Source organism: Pantherophis guttatus, chromosome 7 (genome assembly GCF_059756535.1).
Source record: "Pantherophis guttatus breed Tessera chromosome 7, ASM5975653v1, whole genome shotgun sequence".
Taxonomy (NCBI): Eukaryota; Metazoa; Chordata; class Lepidosauria; order Squamata; family Colubridae; genus Pantherophis; species Pantherophis guttatus.
In genome coordinates, this window is record NC_142069.1 from 79988227 (window position 1) to 80013217 (window position 24991).

Genomic DNA, 24991 nt, shown 5'->3' on the forward strand with positions numbered 1-24991 from the left:
GGTGAGAGCAAGAAAACAGGCCTACCGGGCCCACCGGGCCAAAAGCTGGGGTAGCGCTGGGGGTGTCACATGGTCATAGAAATATGGGAGTGGCCACGCGCGCGATCCCTCCCTGCACTCCTCCTGCTTTTGGCACGCTTTGGCAAAAAGGTTTGCCATCACTGCCCTATACCATTTCAGACAGATAGCTGTCCAGTATTTTCTTAAAAACCTCCAGTGAAGATGCACCCACAACTTCTGCAGGCAAGCTGTTCCACTGGTTGATTGTCCTCACTGTTAGGAAGTTTCTCCTTGATTCCAGGTTGCTTCTCTCCTTGATTGGTTTCCATCCATTGTTCCTTGTCTTGCCTTTGGGTGCTTTGGAAAATAAGTGGACCCCTTCTTTGTGGCAGCCCCACAAATACTGGAATACTGCTATCATGTCACCCCCTAGTCCCGTGATGGCGAACCTATGGCACGCATGCCACAGGTGGCACATGTAGCCATATCAGTGGGCCCACCAGCTCAGCTCTGGTGCTCATGTGAGTGCCGGCCAGCTGATTTTCGGGCCCTCTGGGCCCACCAGAAGTAGAGAAACAGGATGTTTCCTGCCTCCGGAGGGCCTGGGGGTGGGTGGGGAAGGCCCATTTTTCTTTCTTACCTGGCTCCAGATCCTCTCTATGCATCTGGGGAGGGTGAAAACAGCCTTTGGCCTCCGAAGAGGCGGGGAAGGCTGTTTTCACCCTTCCCAGATGGATAGAGAGGATCTGGAGCCAGGTGAGAGAGAAAAACGGGCCTACTGGGCCATCATGTGCCAGGAGCGGGATGGGGGGGGTCATGCATGCATGCGTGGGGCGGGCCGCATAGAATTATGGGTGTGGGCACGTGCACGAACCTCCCCTGCACCCCCTGGCACACGATGGCAAAAAGGTTAGCCATCACTGCCCTAGTCCTTCTTTTCTCTAGACTAGCCATACTTTATCTCTGAGAGCAGCATATTTCAGTGCAGCAACAGCACTAGAGGCTATTCATTTCTCACACAACAGGACCTTCTGCAAAATTTCTTTTGATGTTCCTGCAGAGCAGGCTGAATAATTTTCAGTAAGGTATATCCTTGAGTGTAATCTGGTACTGTGCCATATATGGTTTCATAGGTACAGTCAGTGGTGGGATTCAGCCGGTTCGGGCAAACCAGTAATTAAATTGCTGACTGGCCGCTCCCGTCCCCACCCCTTCCAGGAGTCCCCATGCGCCTCATTTTGGTTCCCAGATAAGTGCAGGGAGGCCTACTAGGCCCAAAATGGGGCGTGAAAAGAGGTGTGTCCTGCCCCTGCGGCCTGTTTTCACTCCCAGGAGGCTGCAGGGAGGCCTACTAGACCCAAAATGGGGCGTGGGGGGGTGGCGTGTCATGCCCCCGCGGCCCATTTTTGCTCCTAGGGGTGTGCAGGAGGCCGAGTGTTGCCTGTCACATATCCTGGCCACGCCTACCATGGCCACCCCCACCCAGCCAGTCATTAGGGCAGAGAACCAGTTGTTAAATTATTTGAATCCCCCCACTGGGTACAGTATATAGTACATAGGTACTAGCACTTTCAATTGAGCCCGGAACCTGTTGGTAACCAGTTGCAAAATAAATGTTCTCACACAATGGCAGGTTTGCCATGCTAGAGTCTATACCAGTTGAAGCTTCTGCGGTAGATCCTGTTGCAGCCGTCAACAACATTCAAGGTGACAAATGGTATGAGTTTATAATCCCAAAGCTTCATGGACCAAGGAGGTCCATCACTGGTCACAGGCTATAGTGGCCAGAGCTACTACCAGATAATCTGCAAGGACTCTTGGGTCCGTAGGAATCTTTGTAACACAGACCCACTCTAGATAGTGACCATCTAGAGCCAACATTGGTTCCAATGCTTCAGAACTTCCTACGTATTTGGTACCTCCACCTTGTTAGGGTTTAGTTCTCCCTACAAGACCCACACAGCCCCAAATATTATCAACTGTCCCACTCAGTCATCTAGCAAAGAAAGACTCCTGGCTGTTTGTTTTTGCCAAGAGTAAATTTTACTGAAGCTTAGGTGGTTACCAAAGTAGCATAACCTGAATTTGAGGTTTTCCCACGCAAACAATACAAAGTAAATTCTCCTCTTTCCCTCCCCCCCACCTCTTCCAGCCATCCTTCGCTTATTTGTAAATGTCCAATTAGGTGCTTGTATATTGTTTAGGAAACAGGTTCTCCCTACCCAGCTCTGCACATGGATAGTTGATGTTGGCTGGCTGAGGCTCCTCACAAGGCTCAGCTGGGCTTCCATCCCTCCTCCTTCTTCCTTACAGTCCATTCCTTCCCTTCCCTGCCCCGTTGCTAATGTCAGGCTGTCCGCTTATGAAGCTTGGATAGGAGAGATGACAGACGTAAGTACAGGATTTTCACAGCATGTTTGTGTCTCCACTTGGGATGACATTGACCCAAAGTCAAGTATCATTGTGCGTTTGTGAGGTGCTCGTCCCAAACTTCTACATAAAAGTTAAAACCATAGGAGAAAGCATCACTCCCGCTCCTCCCATTCAGGCAGGAGTGGAATCATCACAACGGGTTCTCCCGATCTGTAACTCTTGCAGATGGTCCAGCAAGCTACAATGCTCAATGGTTTCAAAAACTGGAAAAGATTTCTTGGTTATAAACAAAATGTACTCTATGGCCGAGATTGATTTATCAGGAAATAGAAGGTTAGGGATTCCAGGAAAATTACTGTTTTGGCGGTGACATTTCTGGGAAACCACTGAAATGCACAGTGGAAATCATTCCTAACTGGTTAGAAAGCTTTGTCAGGTTTGGAACTATGCACTAACATAAGAATGGCCCAGAGATGCATCTCTTTGCCAAAGCATCGCCTACTCATTGTTTCCTAAGTTACGTTTGCTTCGTGCAAGCCCATCAGATGTTTTTAAATATGCACCGACTTTCCTTGGGCACAACCCTTCAGATGAATTCAGCCTCTATCTCCAGCCTTTCCTGAAGTAGCAGCCAAAAGCTTCTCTTTTTTTGACAGATTTTCAGTAGTCAAGTAAGAAGGGTTTTATTTATTGGAGTTACTTATTGCACATTTTTAACCTTGATACCACCTCTATTCTTCCAAGAATGTCCTGTTATGCAGACATGAAATACGGCAGGGTTTTTTTTCCCCCCCTTGGCTGCACAATCCTTGGCTGACTTGAGATGATGTCTGGCTGAATGATTTAGTTGTCCAGAATAAATTGCAGCAGCACTTGGACTCCGACATACCTCCTCTTTTTTTTTTTTTCTCCTTCAGCCCAGCTGCCGAATAGATCCAGGGATATGCTTTTGTCTTAGTGGTGGTGTTGTAATAGTTGAAGCTGGACAAACAGATGTTAATGTGAAGATGGGTTGTGAAGGCAGCCTTTCCCAAATTTAACAGTAAATCCTTTATAGACCTGGTAGCCACTGGTTCACACTTTGCCGGGCCAGAAGCTGCAAAATATTAGAAACTGCATTGTGGCAATTTGTTTACACAGAATTTATTCAAATCATATTTAACAGATAGCAGATAATGTTCTGTCCCCGTTCCACTCACGCACCCCCACAGACGGCCCGAAGTTAATAAGCCACACGACAAAATTCTTTGAAAATAAAGCTGGCAGCAACCCAGTGGCTAGCTGCCAATTCAGACTTTACTCACACAAAACAAAGATTAGACTGCCAGCATTCCGATAAAACAGGCAGAGTTTTCAACAATACAAGGATTAATCCAAATGCAGTCCGATAAAGCAGGCAAAGTCCTGTAACGCAGAGATCATGGATTATTTCTAGTTTTTGCTCGTCATAAACTGAACGGGCCACCACACCCACATTTATACCCTGTGGGGTGTGGTCCAGTGACTCAGCTAATCTCTGGCACGTCTTCCCCTCTGCTGCACACGCTTCTCCCTGTGCCTCTGGCGAGGGTTCAGACAGCATTTATCTCCTTCATCGCTGTCCACCTGTGGCTGCGGGGACGTGCTTGGCTCTGAGCCTATCTTTTGGCCTTTGGTGTCCTCCGGAGGCATTGCCAGAGAGGAGGGTCCTGGAGAGGGAGGCCTTGCCAACTCCTCTTCCTCACTCTCAGAGTCTGCATCTGTCGATAGCCCAGGCTCAGGCAACAGAGCCACAACAAATAACAGGAGTTACATACTTTAGAGGTCCTCTAATCTAACCCCTGCCCAAGCAGAAGACGGTATACCCATGATGGTGAACCTATGGCCCTCTCTGTGGGCACGCGAGCCATCGCCCCAGTTCAGTAGCTCATGTGGACAATGCCAATCTAACCATTTGGGAGGTGGCACAAGAATGAACCTTCCAGAACAGGAAAGGGTTAATGGTTTTTAACATGTTTTGACTCAAACCAGCCAGTTTTGGGTTTTCCCAGCTTGTGCTATGATTGGAGCGCTCTCAATCTCTTTCTGTCAACAAAAAGCCATTCTGGAATGACCTGATTGAGAAGAAAAATGAAACATTCTGGAATGGAATGGATATACCGTATTTTTCGGAGTATAAGATGCACATTCCCCCCCCAAAAGGGGGTGAAAATTTGGGTGCGTCTTATACACCAAATGTAGCCCCGCCCACCCACTGGCCCCCACCCTTTGGCCTCTTCCTCACAGAAGTTACCTCCTTGCAGCAAACAGCAAGAAAAAACAACTCCTTTCAGCTTCAGCACAGCCTAATTAGCACAAGTTGATTGGATCGGCCTCCCGACTCTCAGCTGTTTTGGTCTCAGCTGTTTTGTGCAGGGCTCTGCTGTTTGCAGCAAGGAGGTAAATTGCTGGAGCAGATTTTTTTTTTTCTCCTTGTGCTAATCAAGCTATGCTGAAAACGAAAATGAAAGTAAAGCAGGCTGCTGTTTGCTGCAACGAGGCAAAATTGCTCACAGGTAAAAGCAGAGGCAGATTTCTTTTTCTTCTTTTCCTCACCAAAAAAAGTAGGTACGTTTTATAGTCTGGTGCGTCTTATACTCCGAAAAATACGCTATGTATATATATACTTGCATACGCAGATCACCTAAATCAGCGTTTCCCAATCTTGGCAATTTTAAGACACATGGAGTTTGTCTCCCGAAATTCCCCAGCCAACCATGTGTCTTCAAGTTGCCAAGATTGGGAAGCCCTAACTAAAGCTAGGCAGAAGCCCACAAACTTCAATGACACATTTTCTGAGTGTCAAAATTCACCGCTGCAGGGTAGCTGTTGCCTGGAAAGAACAGGTACATAAAATTATCTACTCCCTGGGCATTGAATCTGTGCTGGAGTATTCAAAGTCAATTCTAGAAGGCTGGGTCAGTGAGGTTATGGTTGATTGAATCAGTCTTCATCAGAGAAAGAAAGTTGGCCTGGTGATGATGTATAACTCCAGGGTTTATGAAATTATTTAATGCCCTGCTTAATCATGAACAATAAATGGAAGCTGAATGCTGGATGGGGAAGTCTGGGAATTGAAGTCCACACTTCTTAAGAGTGGCTAAAGTTGAGAAATGCTATTTTATTGCTTCATTTGCTACGGTACAGTAATTGCACATCCTCTTTGAAGCAGATGCTTGATTGCTTCAGGGTAACTTGGTTGTTGTTGGTATTCGGTAGCGACTTAAATCAGAGACTTTTAATTTTATTTATTTACTACCTTGTTTTCCCCAAAATAAGACATCCCCTGATAATAAGCCCAATCAGGCTTTTGCGCGCATGGCAATAAGACCAAGCGCTTATTTCAGGGTTCAAAAAAATATAAGATAGGGTCTTATTTTCGGGGAAACACGGTAGCTGATAACCTGGCGTTGCCCGGGTATTTATTCATCTCAATCCTGTATTAGACAGGAAGAGCAACTTAACCCTGAGCCCTGATTTCGGCGAGAAATTAGTTAAAAATGTTTTCCCTGTGGCCCCCAGAAGCGTTAAATAAAATGATACCACCTTGTTGTTTTGCTAGCTAATCCATGATCATTTGGTATGCTTTTTTCTGATCTTGATTTAGAAGTGGCTTCTTGTCCGCGATATATGCACTAAACTGTTCAGTGTTGTAGTTCTTTTCTCATATGTAATCTGCGTGAAGTACGTCATGTCGGTCTCATAGTGGTGCAGGCAGGCAGGCTGAGTTGCAGTAATGTTTTATTGATCATGGCCATACATTTGTCCTCAAGAATAATCAAAGTCTTGTTGAAAATGTCCGGACCAAACGTAATTTCTAATGTTGGATTTTTCCCCTTACCAGAGGGAGTCCCCTTGTGGAGTACTGTGAAGCCATTACCATGGCAACTCCACTGTGCTGTACAGTAGAAGCCATTTTTAGGCAGTCCAGTAGAAGCCATTTTAAGGCACAACAGGCTGTATCTTAACAGAACACAAACACCCCAGGAGGTGTTAGATGTGTCTTACCACCACATTATTTTTTTCCAGAGAGTAAGTCATCTGTTTGGTTGAAATTGCTCAAGGCATTCCAGAGTTATACACAGACACAGACACACAGACACACAAACACACACAGTCATTTATATAGAGAAGATTAAAATAGTAACCCATGCCATATCAAAAACTCATAGGGTTGAATGCAGTCAGCAAAATTAGCATAAACCTGGAATAGATAAAAGTCCATCAGCAAGTAAAGGACAACTTTTTTATGTAATCAAAGCTTAAATAAACAATCAAATCTTAGCTGATACATGTAAAAAAGACACACAATTGTGGTTGCCATATTGACTTTTTTGCCTCCTCCAACATCCTGGTATTTATTACCCAAATAGTTGTCCCGAAGGTGCTTTTTCAAGAGGCACCTGGACTGTCTGGTTTTTCTTTGAAGACATTTTTGCTTCTTATCCAGCTCTTCAGAGCTGAAGAAGCTTTAGATGAGATGCGAAACGTCTTCAAAGAAAAACAAGCCAGCCTGGCTAGGTGACTCAGTGGCTAAGACGCTGACCTTGTCGATCAGAAAAGTCGGCAGTTCGAATCCCTAGTATAGATCTCCTTCGTGAGCAGGGGGTGGGACTAGATGACCTCCAAGGTCCCTTCGAACTCTGTTACTGTTACAGTCCAGTTGCCTCTTGAAAAAAGCATCTTTGGGACAACTATGACCTGAATGACTGAGAATCTCCATAGACATATTACCCAAAAAGTACCTGTGTTGGTTTTTTGTTGTTGTTAGTTGCGAAGTTGTGTCCGACCCATCGCGATCCCATGGACAACGTTCCTCCAGAAATGTTGGGCTCCATCATGGTCATAAATCAAGGACAATCTGTGTTAAGCTTGCTCCTAAAGTACCTTAAGGAAGACTAGAGTTAACACCAGTGGCAAAGTTGTTCCAAACGAGAGGCGGTGTTATGAGTTTGATACTACTTCTTCATGCCCTTTGAAAGTGGGGAGAATGGAGGACCAATGTGATTTCCCCATGCTGTTATTTAACAGAATAACAGAGTTGGAAGGGACTTTGGAGATCTTCTAGTCCAGGCCAACCCCTTGCTCAGGCAAGAAACCCTATAGCATTTCAGACAAATAGTTGCCCAATTTCTTCTTAAAAACTACCAGTGTTGGAGCATTTACAACTTCTGGAGGCAAGTCGTTCCACTGATTAATTGTTCTAACTGTCAGGAAATTTCTCCTTAGTTCTAGATCAGGGGCCTCCAACCTTGGCAACTTTAAGACTTGTGGACTTCAACTTCCAGAGTTCCTCAGCCAGCTTTGACCAAAGTTACCAAGGTTGGAGACCCCTGTTCTAGATTGCTTCTCTCCTTGATTGGTTTCCACCCATTGCTTCCTGTCCTGCCTTCAGGTGCTTTGGAGAATAGCTTGACTCCCTCTTCTTTGTGGCAGCCCCTGAGATATTGGAACACTGCAATCATGTCACCCCATTTGAGTCAGACAACTTAACAGATGACTGAAAGATGGTAGTTAATGTAGTTACCAGGAACTTAAAGGAAACTGAGTTTGGTTTTAGCTTAGTGGGAAATTTGAAGCTGGCCTGAAGATTCTACTCCAGAGTCTTGTATCTTTTCTTTTGACAGTCTAATTTAACATCTGCAGCAGCTGGGGCAGTGGTGGGATTTAAATTTTTTTTACTACTGGTTCTGTGGCTGTGGCTTGGTGGGCGTGGCATGGTTTGGTGGGCATGGCAGAGGAAAGATACTGTAAAATCTCCATTCCCACCCCACTCCAGGAGAAGATTACTGCAAAATCCCCATTTCCTCCCGATCAGCTGGGACTCGGGAGGCAGAGAATAGATGGGGGCAGAGCCTGTCAGAGGTGGTATTTACCGGTTCTCCGAATTACTCAAAATTTCCACTACCGGTTCTCCAGAACTGGTCAGAACCTGCTGAAACCCACCTCTGAGCTGGGGGTTCTTGCCTCCCAAAATAAACCGTGCTTACTGGAGTATTATTATTAGGAATTCAGTCTATATTTCTTCACCTTTCTCTTGCAGTATCCAAAATGGAGTCATAGCTGTGTTTCAGAGAAAGGGCCTTGCGGACCACGATCTTTACAATCTCAATGAAGGAGTCAGGTGAGTAAGTCAACATTTTCTATCCCTGCTGCTAGATAAATTTCTCACTGCTTTCTAAGCATTTTCAACAACTAATTGGACCGAATGGATTAATACTCAGCAGTAGTTTTAAATACCGTATTTTTTGAAGTATAAGACGTTCCGGAGTATAAAACACACCTTAGTTTTGGGGGAGGAAAATAAGAAAAAAATAAATTCTGCCTCTGCCTACCAGCATCCATCAGTATTCATCTGGCTAGCGTCCTGTCAGTGTTTGAGACTGTTTGGAAACAGAAACAGTATTTGCTGTGTGAGCAACAAGAAAGGAGACAGCAAGGAGCCTTGATAGTACAGTGGTCTAAGCACCCTGTTATTAACACAGCTGCCTGCAATTTACTGCTGGTTCGAATCTCTCCAAGGCTCAAGGTCGACTCAGCCTTCCATCCTTTCTAAGATAGGTGAAATGAGGACCCAGTTTGTGGGGGCAATAAGCTGACTTTGTATAAATATACAAAAGTATGAAGTGCTATTGTTAACACATTGTAAGCCGCCCTGAGTCTCCGGAGAAGGGCGGCATATAAATCAAATTTAAAAAAAAAAAAAAAGGAGCCTGGGCGTGGCTTAGGTCAATTGTTCTAAAGCTGCATGCTGTGCTGATCTCTGAAACTGAAACTCCTCTCCTCTGCTCCTCTCCTTTTGCTTGCTGCTGCAAACTCTGACACGTCTTTGCAGCAAATAGTGAACAACCAGGTCAGCTTCAGTACATTATTGCAGCCTGATTCAGCATGAGCAGCTGATTGGCGGGTGGATCGGCCTCCCGGAATACCCTCAATCAGCTGTTCCAGGCTGCAGGGATTGCCATAGACCATCGCCTCCTCTGTGCCTCATCTTATACATTTGGTGTATAAGACGTACCCAAATTTTCACACTCTTTTGGGGGAGGAAGTGTGTCTTATACTCCGAAAAATACGCTAATTTATGCAAGACGATGCACGTGTCACAGTCCAATGTACCTGAAAGTCACTGGGGTGAAAAAGAATAGGTCAGGAAAGAAAAGATCTATATCCAATCATTCAAACAACAAAGGGTTCTGACTGATGCCCTAATTAAATCATTGAGAATGAAGATGAATATAACATGTCCCAGGATAATGCTGCAGGCTCCAATCTGGGTCAGTCACCGGAACCAGAGGTTTTGTCTTCTGAGCTTTCGGACTCGCGCTGAAGCCCATCTTCAGGGAACTTTTCTCTAGCTCTAAAGCTAGAGAAAATACTCTATGTGGTATTTACAGTGCCTGTTGTATGTGGCTTTTTAGATGCTGGTTGGGGTGTGATGATGTCTGGCTTTTAAGTCGTTGGCTGCAGTTTGCTTGTGCTGCCCAGCCTTCACTTCTAAGTATTTGATCGGCTGGTGGTAAATCGGCACAAGTGATTTGCCTTTGATGGGTTGTGTTAGTTAGCAATAGCACTTATATACCGCTTCACAGTGCTTTTCAGCCCTCTCTAAGCGGTTTACAGGGTCAGCATATTGCCCCCAACAATCTGGGTCCTCATTTTACCCACCTCGGAAGGATGGAAGTCTGAGTCAACCTTGAGCCTGGTGAGATTTGAACTGCCAAATTACAGGCAGCCGGCAGGCAGCAGAAGTAGCCTGCAGTACTGCACTCTAACCACTGTGCCACCGTGGCTTATAGATGCAGGCTTGCCATCTGCAGATCGGGTCAAAAAGTCAAGATGGCAGCTTCAGTAACAGGGTGGTGAGCGCCATCTTGGTTTTTGGCCCTCACTTGTAAGGTGTTGTTCCCATAGGGGTCAATAGGAGCCATATGATATGATGTCTATATGGCAACTTTGCACAGGTTACAGAATCCATGCTATTTGTGCAATGAGATGGGGACTAATCCATGCCATTTGTGCAATGCGATGGGGATGCTCTAATATCAGTAAAATCCATGCATGGACCCAGTGATGGGTAGAGTCAGTTATTGCAAATCCTTAAGGCCAAGTAGGGAGGCAGAAATGCATAATGTTCTGTGCTGCACCCAGCCAGGTCTTGCTGCCAGTACAGATTTCATTTCCCACGGAGAGAATCCTCATAGCAAATCGTCAAACATTTGGGCTTTAAATTTGCTTGGAGAACCAATCAGGCCATCATTTCATTTCAGTCATTGACCAACAAAACAAAAGAGTTCACATTGAATTAGTGTAAAACAAGCTCTAAAATCATATAACAAATGCAAGTGAAATTCTAATTGAAAGTTTAAGAATAAAATTAATAGGGTAAAAAAGTATGATGCGGTTTATATAAGGGAACTAAAGGATGATTGAGAATAAGGGTAGTAAAATTACCAATCTATATATATAAAAATGGCTCTGTGTGTGTTCCAGCATAACTCTGGAATGCCACGAGCAATTTCAATCAAACTTGGTACACAGATGCCTTAACTCTCTGGAAACCAGTACTGTGGGGGTAAGAGTTCTGGGAGTTGAAGTCCACAAGTCTTAAAGTTGCCAAGTTGGAGACCCCTGCCCCAGGGGTGAAATGCTCCCGGTTCAGACCGGATCGCCCGATCCACTAGCGATGGCGGTGGGTGGTTCGGAGAACCGGTAGCAAAAATCCCTGCCCTCCCCCCCGCCCAGCTGAGCCATGCGATCATCAGAGGCTTTTTTTTTTTACTTTTAAAAGCATTTTTTCTACCACCTCTTCCGACGAAAAAATGCTTTTAAAAGTAAAAAAAAAAGCCTCTGATGATCGCGCTGCTCAGCTGGGATCATCAGAGGCTTTTCAAAGCATTTTTTTCTGCAACCTTTTGGCCGAAGAGGTGGTAAAAAAGTGCTTTGAAAAGTCTCTGATGATCCCAGCTGAGTTGCCTGATCGGCAGAGAGGTATTTTTTAAAAAGCCTCTCTGACTATCCCAGCTGAGTTGCCTGATCGGCAGAGGCTTTTCAAAGCATTAGAAAAAATGCTTTGAAAAGTTAAAAAAAAAAAAAAAAGTTGGCCAGCCCACCCAGTCACATTACACCAGTGGTGGGTTCCTCCCGGTTCGGTCCAATTCGGCCGAGCCGGTAGCGGTGACGAGATGACGTCACCGAACCGGTTCTCCTCCCCCCGCCCTCCCATGTTATTCTTACCTTTTATTTGGTCCCACCCCCAATCTATTGCTGCCTCCTGAGTCCCAGCTGATGGCTAGAGGGAAAAAAACTGTTTAAACTCTTGCCGTGGGGCTTCAAAGGGCCGTCCTACAGCTGATCAGTGTTAAAAGCAAACAAATGAGTCGGGTCGTAAGTGCGAGGACTGGTCGTAAGTGCGAGGACCTTCCAGAAATGACTCTGACCAGCTAGCCACGCCCACCTAGTCACATGACCTCCAAGCCACACCCACAAAATAAGCCATGCCCACAGAACCGGTAGTAAAAAAAATTAGAACCCACCCCTGCATTACACCCCCCCCCACCAAGCCATGCCCACAGAACCAGTAGTAACAAATTTTACATTTCACCCCTGCCCTGCTCTAACCTAAGAGTGAACTCCATGCCTTCAGGAAAATGAACAGGAAACTGAGCAAGCAACTGCTGTCCCTTCTTAAGCCTGTGCAAATGCTTAGGAAGTCCCACCAACAAGTCTGAACCGGTTTTCGGAGCTTCCCACCCACTTTTTTCTCCTTTGAAATGCAAGCTCCCTTTTGCTTAACAGAACTTAGCTGATCAGAATGGAATTTGGTGGTGGTGGTATTGGGCTTCCAAGAAACTTCAAGATGCTTTTTCACATGGCACTGACTCATAGTGCTCTTCTTTGAAGGAGTCACACAGTATAGTAAAAAGTTAAGGTGAATAGTTGAAAAAGCAGTCTGGGCAGAATTGCTAAGTGCCGGTAGTCCTTGACTTACGACCATAGTTGAGCCCAGAATTTATGCTGCTGAGTGAGGGATTTGTTAAGTGGGTTTTGTCCCATTTTGCGACTTTTCCTGCCACGTTTGTTAAGTGAATCACTGCAGTTGTTAAATCAGTAACACGTTTGTCAAATGAATCTGGCTCCAACATTGACTTCGCTTGTCCGAAGTTCGCAAAAGGTGATCACATGACCCCGGGACAATGCAACCGTCATAAATGTGAATCATTGTCAAGCATCCGAATGTAAATCACGTGACCATGGGGATGCTGCAAAGGTCATAAGGGTGAAAAACGGTCACAAGTCGCTTTTTTCAGTGCCATTGTAACTTCGAACGGTCACTAAACAAACCGTTATAAGTCAAGGACTACTTGTAGTTTCAGGATATAAAGTACTCAATGTTAACCAGCAGTTAAGAGAGACTAGGTTCGAATCCCTAGTGCTGCGTAATGGGGTGAGCTCCCGTTACTTGTTCCAGCTCCTGCCAACCTAGCAGTTCGATAGCATGTAAAAAATGCAAGTAGAAAAATAGGGACCACCTTTGGTGGGAAGGTAACAGCGTTCTGTGCGCCTTTGGCGTTTAGTCATGCCAGCCACATGACCACGGAGACGTCTTTGGACAGCGCTGGCTCTTCAGCTTTGAAACGGAGATGAGCACCGCCCCCTAGAGTCAGGAACGATTAGCACATATTGCAAGGGGAACCTTTACATTTTAAGACTAAGGTCAACAAGAAAGCAGGTTCCCTGATCAGACAAGTTTTGAAGCTAAGAGGTGCTTCCTTGGTCGTTGTCACAAGTATTTGCAGACTATCAAGGAGGAGCACAATTCTTGGAAAGTCCTGGCTTGCACTCAGAGGGTAGTGAGTATTGATCATAACTAGTTAAGACTCTAAGCCAGGTAGTCCTTGACTTAGGACCACAATTGAGCCCCAAAGTTCTGTTGTTAAGTGAGACATTTGTTAAGTGACTTTTCCCCCCGTTTTACGACCTTCTTGCCATAGTTGTTAGACAAATCACTGCAGTTGATGAGTTAGTAACACCGTGGTTAAGGGAATCTGGTTTCCCCATTGATTTTGCTTTACAAGAGGGGAATCACATGACCTTGGGACACAGCGACGTCATAAGTGTGAACCAGTTGCCAAGCATCTGAATTTTGATCGCATGAGGATGAGGATGCTGCAAAAGTTGTAAGTGTGAAAAATGGTCATAGGTCACTTTTTAAAGTGCCATTGTAACTTTGAACTAAATGAACTGTTGTAAGTCGAGGACTACCTGTAGCTTCTTCTTGAGTAGATCACTCCTACCGTGAGAGGTAGGATTCCTGTACCCCTCTGGCTTTGATCTCTGAACCTCAGCAGTTACACTAAGCCAGCGGTGTCAAACTCGATTTCATTGAGGGCCGCATCAGGGTTGTGTTCGACCTTGGGGGAGCCAGGGGGAGCGTGGCCAACTCGACATCACTTGTGTTGGGGTGCCTGTGGTGGCCCAAGAGCTCTGCCAATGAAAACAGCCCCTGAGCTCTGTTTTTGGCTGCGACGGCCTCCTGCAACCTTCTGCCAGCGAAAACGGAAGTCCTTCCGAACTCTGTTTTCGCTGGCAGAGGCACTGCAGGCCGATCCTTCGCTGTTTCCAGGGCTGCCCACGGGTCAAATCTAAGTACCCCGCGGGCCAAATCCGGCCCCCAGACTTGAGTTTGACACCTCTTCACTAAACAGTATCTGATTTGGTGGCCAGATATTTATCAGAATATCGGGAGTAAAATGGAGTTGTCCTGTTTTTTGTTTTGGCCCTGTTCTTCTTCCTCAAATGAAAGTCATTGACCCAGAGAAAAGCTTACGATTAATGTTTTTTGCTTATTTCTAATAAAAAAAATATTTCCTTATATCTTTTTTTTTAAAAAAAACTCATTCGAATTAACAGCTTTCATTTTTGAGCGTCTTCATTGATCTTTGAGTATACCCTTAAAAATACATTGAGCTATGAAGAGAAAATCCTGATTATCCTTAGTTAGAACGCCCATGCTTAACGTATACAAATTTGCAAGAAAGTAGAATCTTCAATTTGGGGAACTGGGTAGAATTTCTGCCCCTAGAAAGATGCATTTCCTGTTCTAAAACCAAGGAAGTCGGTGACACCACCCATTTCCTGAGGCTGATTTGAGACTACATTTGTTAACTACCTCATCCTGGCTCAAATTTTAAAAGGCCAAGAAAATGATAACACCAAGTTCTAAGACCAAAGTCTTAACCGCTGTGTTTCCTGATCCCGATTCTTCTTTCCCATTTGGCTGTAAGAAATAAGGAAATGTATGGCTGCCTGCAGGACAAGTAGCAAAGGAGCACAACTGATGAAATTGCATTAGATCATGATAGATCAGGGATGAGTAACCTTTTCCGGACTGAGTGCCCTTTACTTTTACTTTTACTTTTATTTGATTTATATACCGCCCTACTCCCGAAGGACTCAGGGCGGTGAACAGCCAACAATAAAATGCATACATGCAAAATTTAAAAAGCAGAAATAAAATCGAATTAAATAGTTTGGCCCAGACAAATTAAAACCCCAGTGAATTTAAAACAAATTTAAACTTTGAATATTAAAATATTAAATATTAAAATATTAAAATTGTTTAAAAAGAGGGAGAAAGTTAGGCCAGGCCCGCCTGGTGAAATAAAAAGGTCTTTAGAGCGCGGCGGAAGGTGCGCAGATCCGGAATCCTCCGTATCTCCGGGGGAGCTCATTCCAGATAGTAGGTGCCCCCACAGAGAAGGCTCTCCCCCTGGGGGCTGCCAGTCGCCATTGTTTGGCCGACGGCACCCAGAGGAGCCCCTCTCTATGAGTAGCGTACTGGCCGGTGGGAGGCTATTGGTGGTAGTAGGCGGTCCCGCAAGTACCCAGGTCCTGAGCCATGGAGCGCTTTAAAGGTGGTAACCAAAACCTTGAAGCGCACCCGGAAGACCACCGGGAGCCAGTGCAACTCGCGCAGGAGGGGTGTTACATGGGAACGCCATGTCGCTCCCATTACCACCTGCCCAAAGCGTGTGTGTGCATGAATGTGCGTGCGTGGCCGAACCCCCAAAATGCAATGTGCACACAGCCCCCTACATGCACCCTGCCTCCCTGCGCATGCATGCACACACCCACATGCATGCACGCACAGGGCCCCTCACACACACCCTGCACATGCGCCCCTCCCCACATGTGGCCACCCATGCATGTGCAGCAGAGACCCGAAGACCAGCTGACCAGTGGGAGGCGTGCGTGCATGTACAGCACTGAGCTGGGGCAACGGCTCGTGTGCCCACAGAGAGGGCGCTGTGTGCCACCTCTGCACGCGTGCCATAGGTTCGCCATCACGGTGATAGATTATAACATGGCCATTTTCTCAGGTTAGTGAACCACCAGCCAATGTCAGCCTTAATTCTATTCTCAAACTTGGGAGAAGCTAGTTTGAGAGTCTTACAGCAGGACCACGGAGAGCCAAGTTCAATCCAGGAAACTTTAATATACTTTGGTCCATCACTATTGTGTAATCATTAATTTTGCTATGAAAAGAGTTCTGAGAAATCAACCTTTGCCTATCGCTCACAAGTTATTTTTCTTCTATTCACTCATGTCCGATTCTTGGAGACTGTCTGGATGAGCCCCTGTAGTTTTCTTGGCAAGGTTTCTCAGATGTGGGTTGCCAATGCCCCCTTCGTAGGGCTGACAGAACATGACTGGCCTAAGGTCACCCAGTCCCACCTTTGTGGCTAAGGTGGGACTAGAACTCACAATCTCCCGGTTTCTAGCTTAATGCCTTCACCACTACATCAAACTGGCTGTCAGGGTTTCAAGTAACATACCCATAGCAATCAAAACTACTGAGGCAGGTAGATTCCTCAAAGAATAGATTTATTGGACATGTCATATTGGCACGACCTAGTGAAAACCGACTCGCTGACGTCCAGGGGTCCTCCTCCACTTGAGGATCATGGTCCTCTGCTCCCTTGTCGAGGTGACCGGGTGTTCTCTCATCGGCTTCTGGAGCGCAGACTGGTAGCTGAAGTCCTCCTCCACCTGGTAGAGCTCCTGGGTAGCCAGCCACTTGGCGTTAGCTTTGCACCACACGCCCAAGTGGTGCTCGACATCCATCGCCGTTGCCTGTTGGAGTAAAGGGGGGAACTGTAGGCTTTTGGCAACTTCTCCATAGGCTCCACCAGCACCCGCCGTCTCCTCGTTTTGTTTTTTTATTTTTTTTTTTATTTTTAAACATAACAAAACATAAAAACAACCATCATTCAAATACAATCACAGAAGGTGTGTTGATCGGTTAAAATTCTTTTGTGCTTAATCCCATATCCAAGATTACAAATAATTTAATTTCTCTTATTTGACAATTTTATATATCCCTTTATATTATTATTCTCATTTAACGATTATTTGACAAAGGCTTATCTCCCATAAAAAAAAAAACCACTTCATATATTTTGTCATTACGTTAATTTCATAATTCATACTTCATCTCCATGCTTTATTATCTAGCCATTGATAAAACAAATCCCATATCAAATAGTATTGTTTGTCTTCCTGTTCTCTAATTTCAAATGTCAATTTACTCATTTCAGCACATTCCATAGCTTTCTTAATAACTTCATCATCAGTGGGTATTTTCTCTTTTTTCCCATTTTTAGCAAATACAATTCTAGCCGCTGTTAAAACATTCACAATTAAATATCTCAGTTCTTTATTATACATTTCTGGTAAAATCCCTAATAAAAATATCTCTGGTTTAAAGTTAATGTGTTTCAAGAACAGGATGCATGCATAACTCTATTATCCACCCTCAGAATAAGATCCCATTGGGGCCTTGAGCAGAGGTGTGCTTCAAAAATTTTAGAATAGAATAGAATTTTTTATTGGCCAAGTGTGATTGGACACACAAGAAATTTGTCTTGGTGCATAAGCTCTCAGTGTACATAAAGGAAAAGATACGTTCATCAAGAATCATAAGGTACAACACTTAATGACAGTCATAGGATACAAATAAGAAATTGAATCCTACTCGGAAACAGTCAATATAAATCGTAAGGATACAAGCAACAAAGTTACAGCCATATAGTCATAAGTGGGAGAAGATGGGTGATGGGAACAATGAGAAGATTAATAGTAGTGCAGATTTAGTAAATAGTTTGACAGTGTTGAGAGAATTATTTGTTTAGCAGAGTGATGGTGTTCAGGGAAAAAACTGTTCTTGTGTCTAGTTGTTCTGGTGTGCAGTGCTCTATAGCGTCGTTTTGAGGGTAGGAGTTGAAATAGTTTATGTCCAGGATGCAAGGAGTCTGTAAATATTTTCACAGCCCTCTTTTTGACTCATGCAGTATACAGGTCCTCAATGGAAGGCAGGTTGGTAGCAATTTTAGTAAGGGGTTCTCTGCCTGGTTGCTGGGTGGTTGTGGCCTAGTCGGCCTCCTGCACCACAGCCAGGAGGGTTGCCCTCCCCAGGCTCCGGAGCCATCCCTTGAGCCTCTGGGAGGGCGAAAACAGGCTCCAGAGGCCCTCCGGAGGCCCTTCCTGAACTTCCAGTAGGCTTGTTTTTCTCCCTTGTGAGCCTCCGCGCATGCCCTGCAATTACCCACATCCAAAACGGGCCACATGGGGACTTCTGGGAGGGGAGGGGCCAGCCAGGAGTGGGATTTGGGGGTTCTCCGAACTACACAGAATTTTAGCTAGAGGTTCTCCCAAACCCCTGCAAACCCCCAAGACCTTCACACCCTTTTGGAAGGCCAAAAATGTGGGTGTGGATCTCAATTTGGAGGGCATGATGTGCCAGAGGATGGGAGCCACGGGAGAAAAGGGGCTCCACCAGCTGAATTTCCTTAAAAGATGGGGTCTGCAGCATGCCCCTTCTGCCGGCGTGAGTGGGGTGGGCCAATCCCAATGAGGTGAGGTGATTCTTCAGATAACCAGGACCCATGCCATGCAGGGCATTAAAGGTAAGGACTGATACCTTGAATTGGATCCGGAAGCAAACTGGCAACCAGTGCAGCTCGTGGAACTACCAGCTACCAGTTCTCCAGAACTGTTCAGAACCTGCTGAATACCACCTCTGCTCAGCACCTATTAGTAGAATTAGGTTTGATTGCTATTTAGGTAGGAAACAAAAGTACATACAAAGAATGTGGCTTATTTGTGTAGTTGTCAGGACTCAAATTAGAGAATTCCAGTAAAGCATCGTCTTCTCTCATCATGTTTTCTGACAATCTGTGCATTTGTACTGCAACAACCATGAGTAACATAAAATTCAATAAATGTATACTAAAATACCATGACCTTTTTCATTTATTACGATTTTTTTTTTTCTTTTTGGAACAGGCAGCTTCTGAAAACTGAGTTGGGATCTTTTTTTACTGAATATTTACAGGTTTGTATAATCTTCTGTTTTGGTGTTATTTCTCTTTCAGTGTTTTAGTGAAAGTTTTATTATTAGCTGAAGCAAGTTACCAAATAAATTACTGATAGCTGCTTTTGCCCTTCTAAGAAATTTAAACACCAAAATTTTCTGTTTGGTTATTTGCACTGTGCTTCATCTTAAGATGCTTCAGGTTCAAAGAACCATATCCAGAAAGAGTACTGTAACTTGGACGAAAAACACAATGCTTGCTTCGTGTCTGGATCCCACTAGAAGTGCATATAAGTGTTCTCAGGCAGCAAAGATTCCTTCCATTGTAAGCCAGTTAGTCCAGTAAGAAGATGATTTGGTGTCATGGTAATTTGCAAAATAATTGCAAAACGGTCCTATGTGGGTACAAAAAATTGGCATGTATGGATTAGCATATAAAACTTGTATATCATATTTGAAAAGAGTATATATACTTTCAAGAAGGATCTTTTAAAGATGATAGCTTTCCAAAATACTGTTAACATAATCAGTGCAAGTGGTTCATGTAAGACACGGGTGTTAAACTCGCCTCGTCACGTTGCTGTCACGTGACATATCGCGACGTTTTTTCCCTTCACGGACTTGGGGTGGCCATTGCCTGCGTGTGACGCATCCAGCCCACGGGTCGCCAGTTTGACACCCCTGAGGTAAAATATCAACTGCCCGAGAGTAAAAATCAAGATGGCAGCTGTAACTGTGGGATCAAAGCCCTGCTTCTTTTCATGTGCATTGAAACACATATAAGGGATGGTACAGCTTTGATTGTATGGTTTTAATCACAATCTTGATATGGTGCCCTGGATATAAATTTGTTCTCCTTGATAAGTACTATGTTTGGTATGAAGTACGTCTGGCCAATTAGAACCTTTGCTCTAAAGCAACCTCCAAATTATTTGTTTGTTTAATAGATTTTTACTCTTCCCCCCCCTACTCAGATGAGAACGAAAAGGAGTTAACAAAATCTACAGATACTTAAATCCTAAAGTTAATGCAATTGTTGGCAGAGATGCACCCTTATTGATTTTCTAAAAGCTGAGAGAGGGGGGTCAAACACAACCCCCAAGGAAGTGCATACAGGGCATAGGGCTAATGTAGGTGCTAAAATTCCCAAAATATCAGATGATGATGATGATGATGATGATGATGATGATGATAATGATAATAATAATAATAACAACAACAACAACAACACTCCTGACATAACAATAGTTGAAAAGAAAAAAGTATGGTTCATTGACATTGCAATACCTGGTGATGCACAGATTGAAGATAAGCAGCAAGAAAAAATCACAAAGTACCGGGATTTGCAAATTCAAGTTGAGCGACTGTGGAAAAAGAAATCGTGTGTTGTCCCGATTGTAATTGGAGTCCTTGGAGCAATACCCAAAGGGCTACCCCGCTATTTAGAAATTCTAAATTTGCCGGACTTGAACATTTTGACTCTACAAAAAACCACCTTACTCGGAACAGCTTACATCCTCCGACGATACCTTAACAGTTCCTAGGTCCTTGGTTAGGACTCGAGCTGCTGAGCTATTAAACAGCCTCAAAGGCTGTGAATCTCACTAAAGATTAAATAATAATAATAATAATAATAATAATAATAATAATAATAATAATAATAATAATAATAAATACTTCTGATAATAGGGCATCTTCAGAATGGGTTATTTAGCACATCTTGATAGCTGGACTAAAGAAAGCAGTCCATATCTTCAGCAAGAATTACAAGCTGGTAGGTCTTCCTAGAATGCAAAATAATTGAAAGGCAAATACCAAGTTTTAAATACCAAGATTTAAAGGACATATTAAATCCCTGCCTTTCCTTGGCCTCATCTAAAAACTACATGCAAACACTGTTAGGCTGTATAATTCTACCCTCTCTGTCCCATTTCAAAGGGATGAAGACTAGTGGTGGGATTCAAATTTTTTTACTATCAGTTCTATGGGCGTGGCTTGGCTTGGCATGGCTTGGTGGGCGTGGCAGGGGAAGGATACTGCAAAATTCCTATTTCCTCCCGATCAGCTGGGACTTGGGAGGCAGAGAATAGATGGGGGCGGGGCCAGTCAGAGGTGGTATTTACCGGTTCTCCGAACTACTCAAAATTTCCGCTACCGGTTCTCCGGAACTGGTCAGAACCTGCTGAATGCCACCTCTGATGAAGACCTTTTGAAGGTTTTATCATTTTTCTGCCATGATATGATAAGATGGGAAATCCCACACAGTGTAATATTATGTATGGGGCCAAACAATTAAAGGCTGTGAACGTTTCTTTTTCTAGTGAGCTGTCATTAAAAAAAAAAACCCTCTGCAGTTAAAATACAGTGTGTAATGAAAATTGACACTATTTTGTGTTCTCTTTTCAGAATCAGCTGCTCACAAAAGGCATGGTGATCCTGAGGGATAAGATCCGATTTTACGAAGGTGATTAAAGGGCTGTGTATGTTTCAAAATACTACCAAGAGCCTTGGTAGTACAGTGGTCTAAGACACCCTGTTATTAAGCTGGTTATTAAGACCAGCTACCTGCAATTACTGCAGGTTCGAATCTCGCCAAGGCTCAAGGTTGACTCAACTTTCCATCCTTTCTAAGGTAGGTAAATTGAGGACCCAGTTGTGGGGGCAATAAGCTGACTTTGTATAAATATACAAAAGGATGAAAGCTACTGCTGAGCACATTGTAAGCCCCCCTGAGTCTCCGGAGAAGGGCGGCATATAAATCAAAATTAAAAAAAAAAAAAGATTCCAGAGAGGTGCTAAGAAGACACAGGAATGCAAGCACTATATTTCTTTAAAGCAGCAGTATCCTTTTTTTTCAGACTCCTGTACACACAGCCTGAGAGTGGATACAACTGCTTTAAGAAGTCATATGGAAACAGCCACGCGGTTGCTTTAAGGAGATGATTCTTTAAAGCAGCTGGGTCTTTACATGCAAACCTGAAAAATGACGTGGCTGCTTTAAAGAGGCACCGCATCTGGAAGTATGAACTACCTTGAAACAATAATATTATGTGCAAGAGTCAGGGTCAATTTTCTCTTGTGGTCTGACGATCAAGCACATGGTTTAGGCACAAAAGAATTGAGAGGAAGAAAAGGAAAGGGGAAAAAATGTTTCAACTTCTTAAAATCCCCTGCAAGCTGCCTGGTAGGTTTTGAAAGAAAGAAGCATACCGATAGTCCTCAACTTACGACCAGAACTGAGCCCAAAATGAATGTGGTCAAGTGAGAAATTGGTTAAGTGAATTTTGCCCCATTTTACGACTTTCCTTGCCACATTTGTTAAGTGAATCACTGCAATTCTTTAATTAGTAACATGGTTGTAAAGTGAATCTCGCTTCCGCATTGACTTTGCTTGTCAGAAGGTCACAAAAGGGAATCACACATGACTCCGGGACACCGCAACCATCATAAATGTGAGTTCATATAAATGTGAGGTCAAGCAAGATCATATGACCATGGAGTAAATCACATGACCACGGGGATGCTGCAATGGTTATAAGTGTGAAAAAGGATCATCAGTCACTTTTTTCAGTGCCATTGTAATTTTTTTTTGAACGGTCACTAAATGAACTGTTGTAACTCGAGGACTACCTGTAAAAGGTGCCAGGGCTGGTAGGCAGAAGCTGGGGATCATCTACTTCAGGCAGAAGATGCTGCTGGAGTGAAAGGAGAAGATGAAATATATGGCAAGAGAGGGCAGAAGGAAATCAGACAGACATACCAGATGATGCTGGCTTTGGAGAACAGGAGAAGGGTGAGTTCAGAAGAAGTGAGAAAAATAAACTTAGTCTTAGTTATGGAGAGGCAGGCAGGAGAGGAGATTAGCATTCCTAAACCTGTGGATAAGATGGTGCAGGAGAAGGGTTTTGCATGCTAACTTAAAAAAATAGAGTTCAAACCATTCAGTTAAAAACTCTTCTAAGCAGGGGTGAAATGTAAAATGTGTTACTACCGGTTCTGTGGGTGTGGCTTGGTGGGGGGGGGTTAATGTGACTGGGTAGGCGTGGCCAACTTTTTTTTTTTAACTTTTCAAAGCATTTTTTCTAATGCTTTGAAAAGCCTCTGGCGATCAGGCAACTCATCTGGGATCGTCAGAGAGGTTTTTTTAAAAAATGCCTCTCTGGCGATCAGGCAACGCAGCTGGGATCGTCAGAGACTTTTCAAAGCATTTTTTTTACCACCTCTTCGGCCAAGAGGTTGCAGAAAAAAAATGCTTTGAAAAGCCTCTGAGGATCCCAGCTGAGCCGCACGATCATCAGAGGCTTTTTTTTTTTACTTTTAAAAGCATTTTTTTCGTCAGAAGAGGTAGAAAAAATGCTTTTAAAAGTAAAGGGGAAAAAAGCCTTTGATGATCATGTGACTCAGCTGAGCATGGGGGGGGGCGGCGCAGGGATTTTTGCTACCGGTTCTCCGAACCACCCGCTGCTATCACTACCGGATCGGACGGTCCGGTCCAAACCGGGAGCATTTCACTCCTGCTTCTAAGTATACTTGTAGGTTTTATTAGTGTGTGTACTTGCTAATATGATTGGTCCCTCTACCCAAACATAAACACCTATCGTTGAAATATTATAATATGCTTTGCAATTAAGCTTGTATCTAAAACTGCCTTGTATTCACCCGATAGCTCTGTGCTGGGGAGGCAAGGCAGGGGCTTCACTCCCATTCATACTCGCCCTTCCACACCACAATTGGTGCTCCTGCATATGTCCTCTGAAGCACCCCTTTCCAACTCCTTTTCATGCTTGAACAGCCCTCACTAAACATCCTGTTGGTCTCCTTCACACATGTCAACCCTCCTGCCTTTCCTTCCAGCCCGACCACAAACCAGTGATTTGCCTGGCCAACAAGGAAATGAAATTTGCCTAACAAATCGGCTTAGCAAACAGTAGCCTCAGAAAGGCACTTCATCTTTTCTTTTCTTTTTTTTCTTTCAAATTATCAGCCTCTTGAAACATAAATGAGAAGAAGGACTAGGGGAGACATGATAACAGTGTTCCAATATCTCAGGGGCTGCCACAAAGAAGAGGGAGTCAAGCTATTCTCCAAAGCACCTGAAGGCAGGACAAGAAACAATGGGTGGAAACTAATCAAGGAGAGAAGCAACCTAGAACTAAGGAGAAATTTCCTGATGGTTAGAACAATTAACCGGTGGAACAACTTGCCACCAGAAGTTGTGAATGCTCCAATACTGGAAGTTTTTAAGAAGATGTTGGATAATCATTTGTCTGAAGTGGTGTAGGGTTTCCTGCCTAAGCAGGGGGTTGGACTAGAAGACCTCCAAGGTCCCTTCCAATTCTGTTATTCTATTCTAAAGAGGCCTGATGAAGAGTCCCCAGCTAAATTGCTGAAAATAGGGTCTGGCTGAGATTTGGTTCCCCCTTAGGAGCAGGTGAGACTATTTTCTGGCTCTTTAAAGAAGCCCCCCCCCCCAGTTGGCAGGAGAAGCACGCTGCTTCTTCAAGGCCTTGATTTTACTTGACTGTAAACTTTGCACCCTGGTTGGAGTGTCCATTTTTCTATGGGCTGTGCAACACAGCATTGCCACCTTTATTGTGTTATTGCTATGATGAGGAAGAGGATGGATTCATTACAGCTGCCTATTCCTGTAGACGTAAGTGGCTTACCAATGCAAAAAACAAGTAAAGCAATTAAAAACGCACAATGTCACACACAGCCCAGACCCTGGCAGGACTCAAGACGATGAAAAAGTTGGTTGCGTCATGTATACACATATGAAAAGGGGTTAAACCTGAAGCCCGACATCCAGAAACGTTTGACAAAAACATTCTAGAGCACCGTTCCTCAACCATGGCAACTTTGGGTGGACTTCAACTCCCAGGATTCCTCAGTCAGCATGGCAGTCCACCCATCTTAAAGTTGCCATGGTTGAAAAACACTCTTCTCGAGAGGTAGGCAAAAGCTGTAACTCCAGGGGTGGTATTCACTTTTTCGGAGTATAAGGCGCACCTTAGTTTTTGGGGAGAAAAAATAAGAAAAAAGCTGATTGGTGGGTGGATCGGCCTCCTGGAATACCCCCAATCAGCTGTTCCCAGAGGTGAATTTTAGCAACAGGTTGGTTGTGAGCTCTGTGCCTTGCTTTTTTTTCAGCCTCTGAAACTTCTGAAACTCCGTTTCAGAAAAAACTCTTTTTTTCTGCCTCTGAAAGCCTCCGAAACAGAGCTTCAG

General features: G+C 44.2%; 1 protein-coding gene and 1 long non-coding RNA gene across 15 annotated transcripts in view; one reads left to right on the top strand and one right to left on the bottom strand.

Moving 5' to 3' along the window:
* The window catches only part of PRR5 (proline rich 5), a 100416-nt gene that overhangs the window by 57395 nt on the left and 18030 nt on the right, over positions 1-24991 (top strand). For all 14 annotated transcript variants that reach the window (XM_087874286.1, XM_087874290.1, XM_087874284.1 and 11 more), the window contains 3 exons: positions 8435-8515; positions 18736-18784; positions 21170-21227. In XM_087874286.1, the coding sequence (XP_087730412.1) occupies positions 8435-8515; positions 18736-18784; positions 21170-21227 (188 nt within the window). The remainder of the gene's footprint in view (positions 1-8434; positions 8516-18735; positions 18785-21169; positions 21228-24991) is intronic.
* The window catches only part of LOC132709694 (uncharacterized), a 41863-nt gene continuing 33130 nt past the window's right edge, over positions 16259-24991 (bottom strand). Inside the window, exons 2-4 of the long non-coding RNA XR_015729013.1 lie at positions 20441-20547; positions 18371-20127; positions 16259-16524 (exon numbers count right to left, since the gene is read on the bottom strand). This is a non-coding gene — a long non-coding RNA (uncharacterized LOC132709694). The remainder of the gene's footprint in view (positions 16525-18370; positions 20128-20440; positions 20548-24991) is intronic.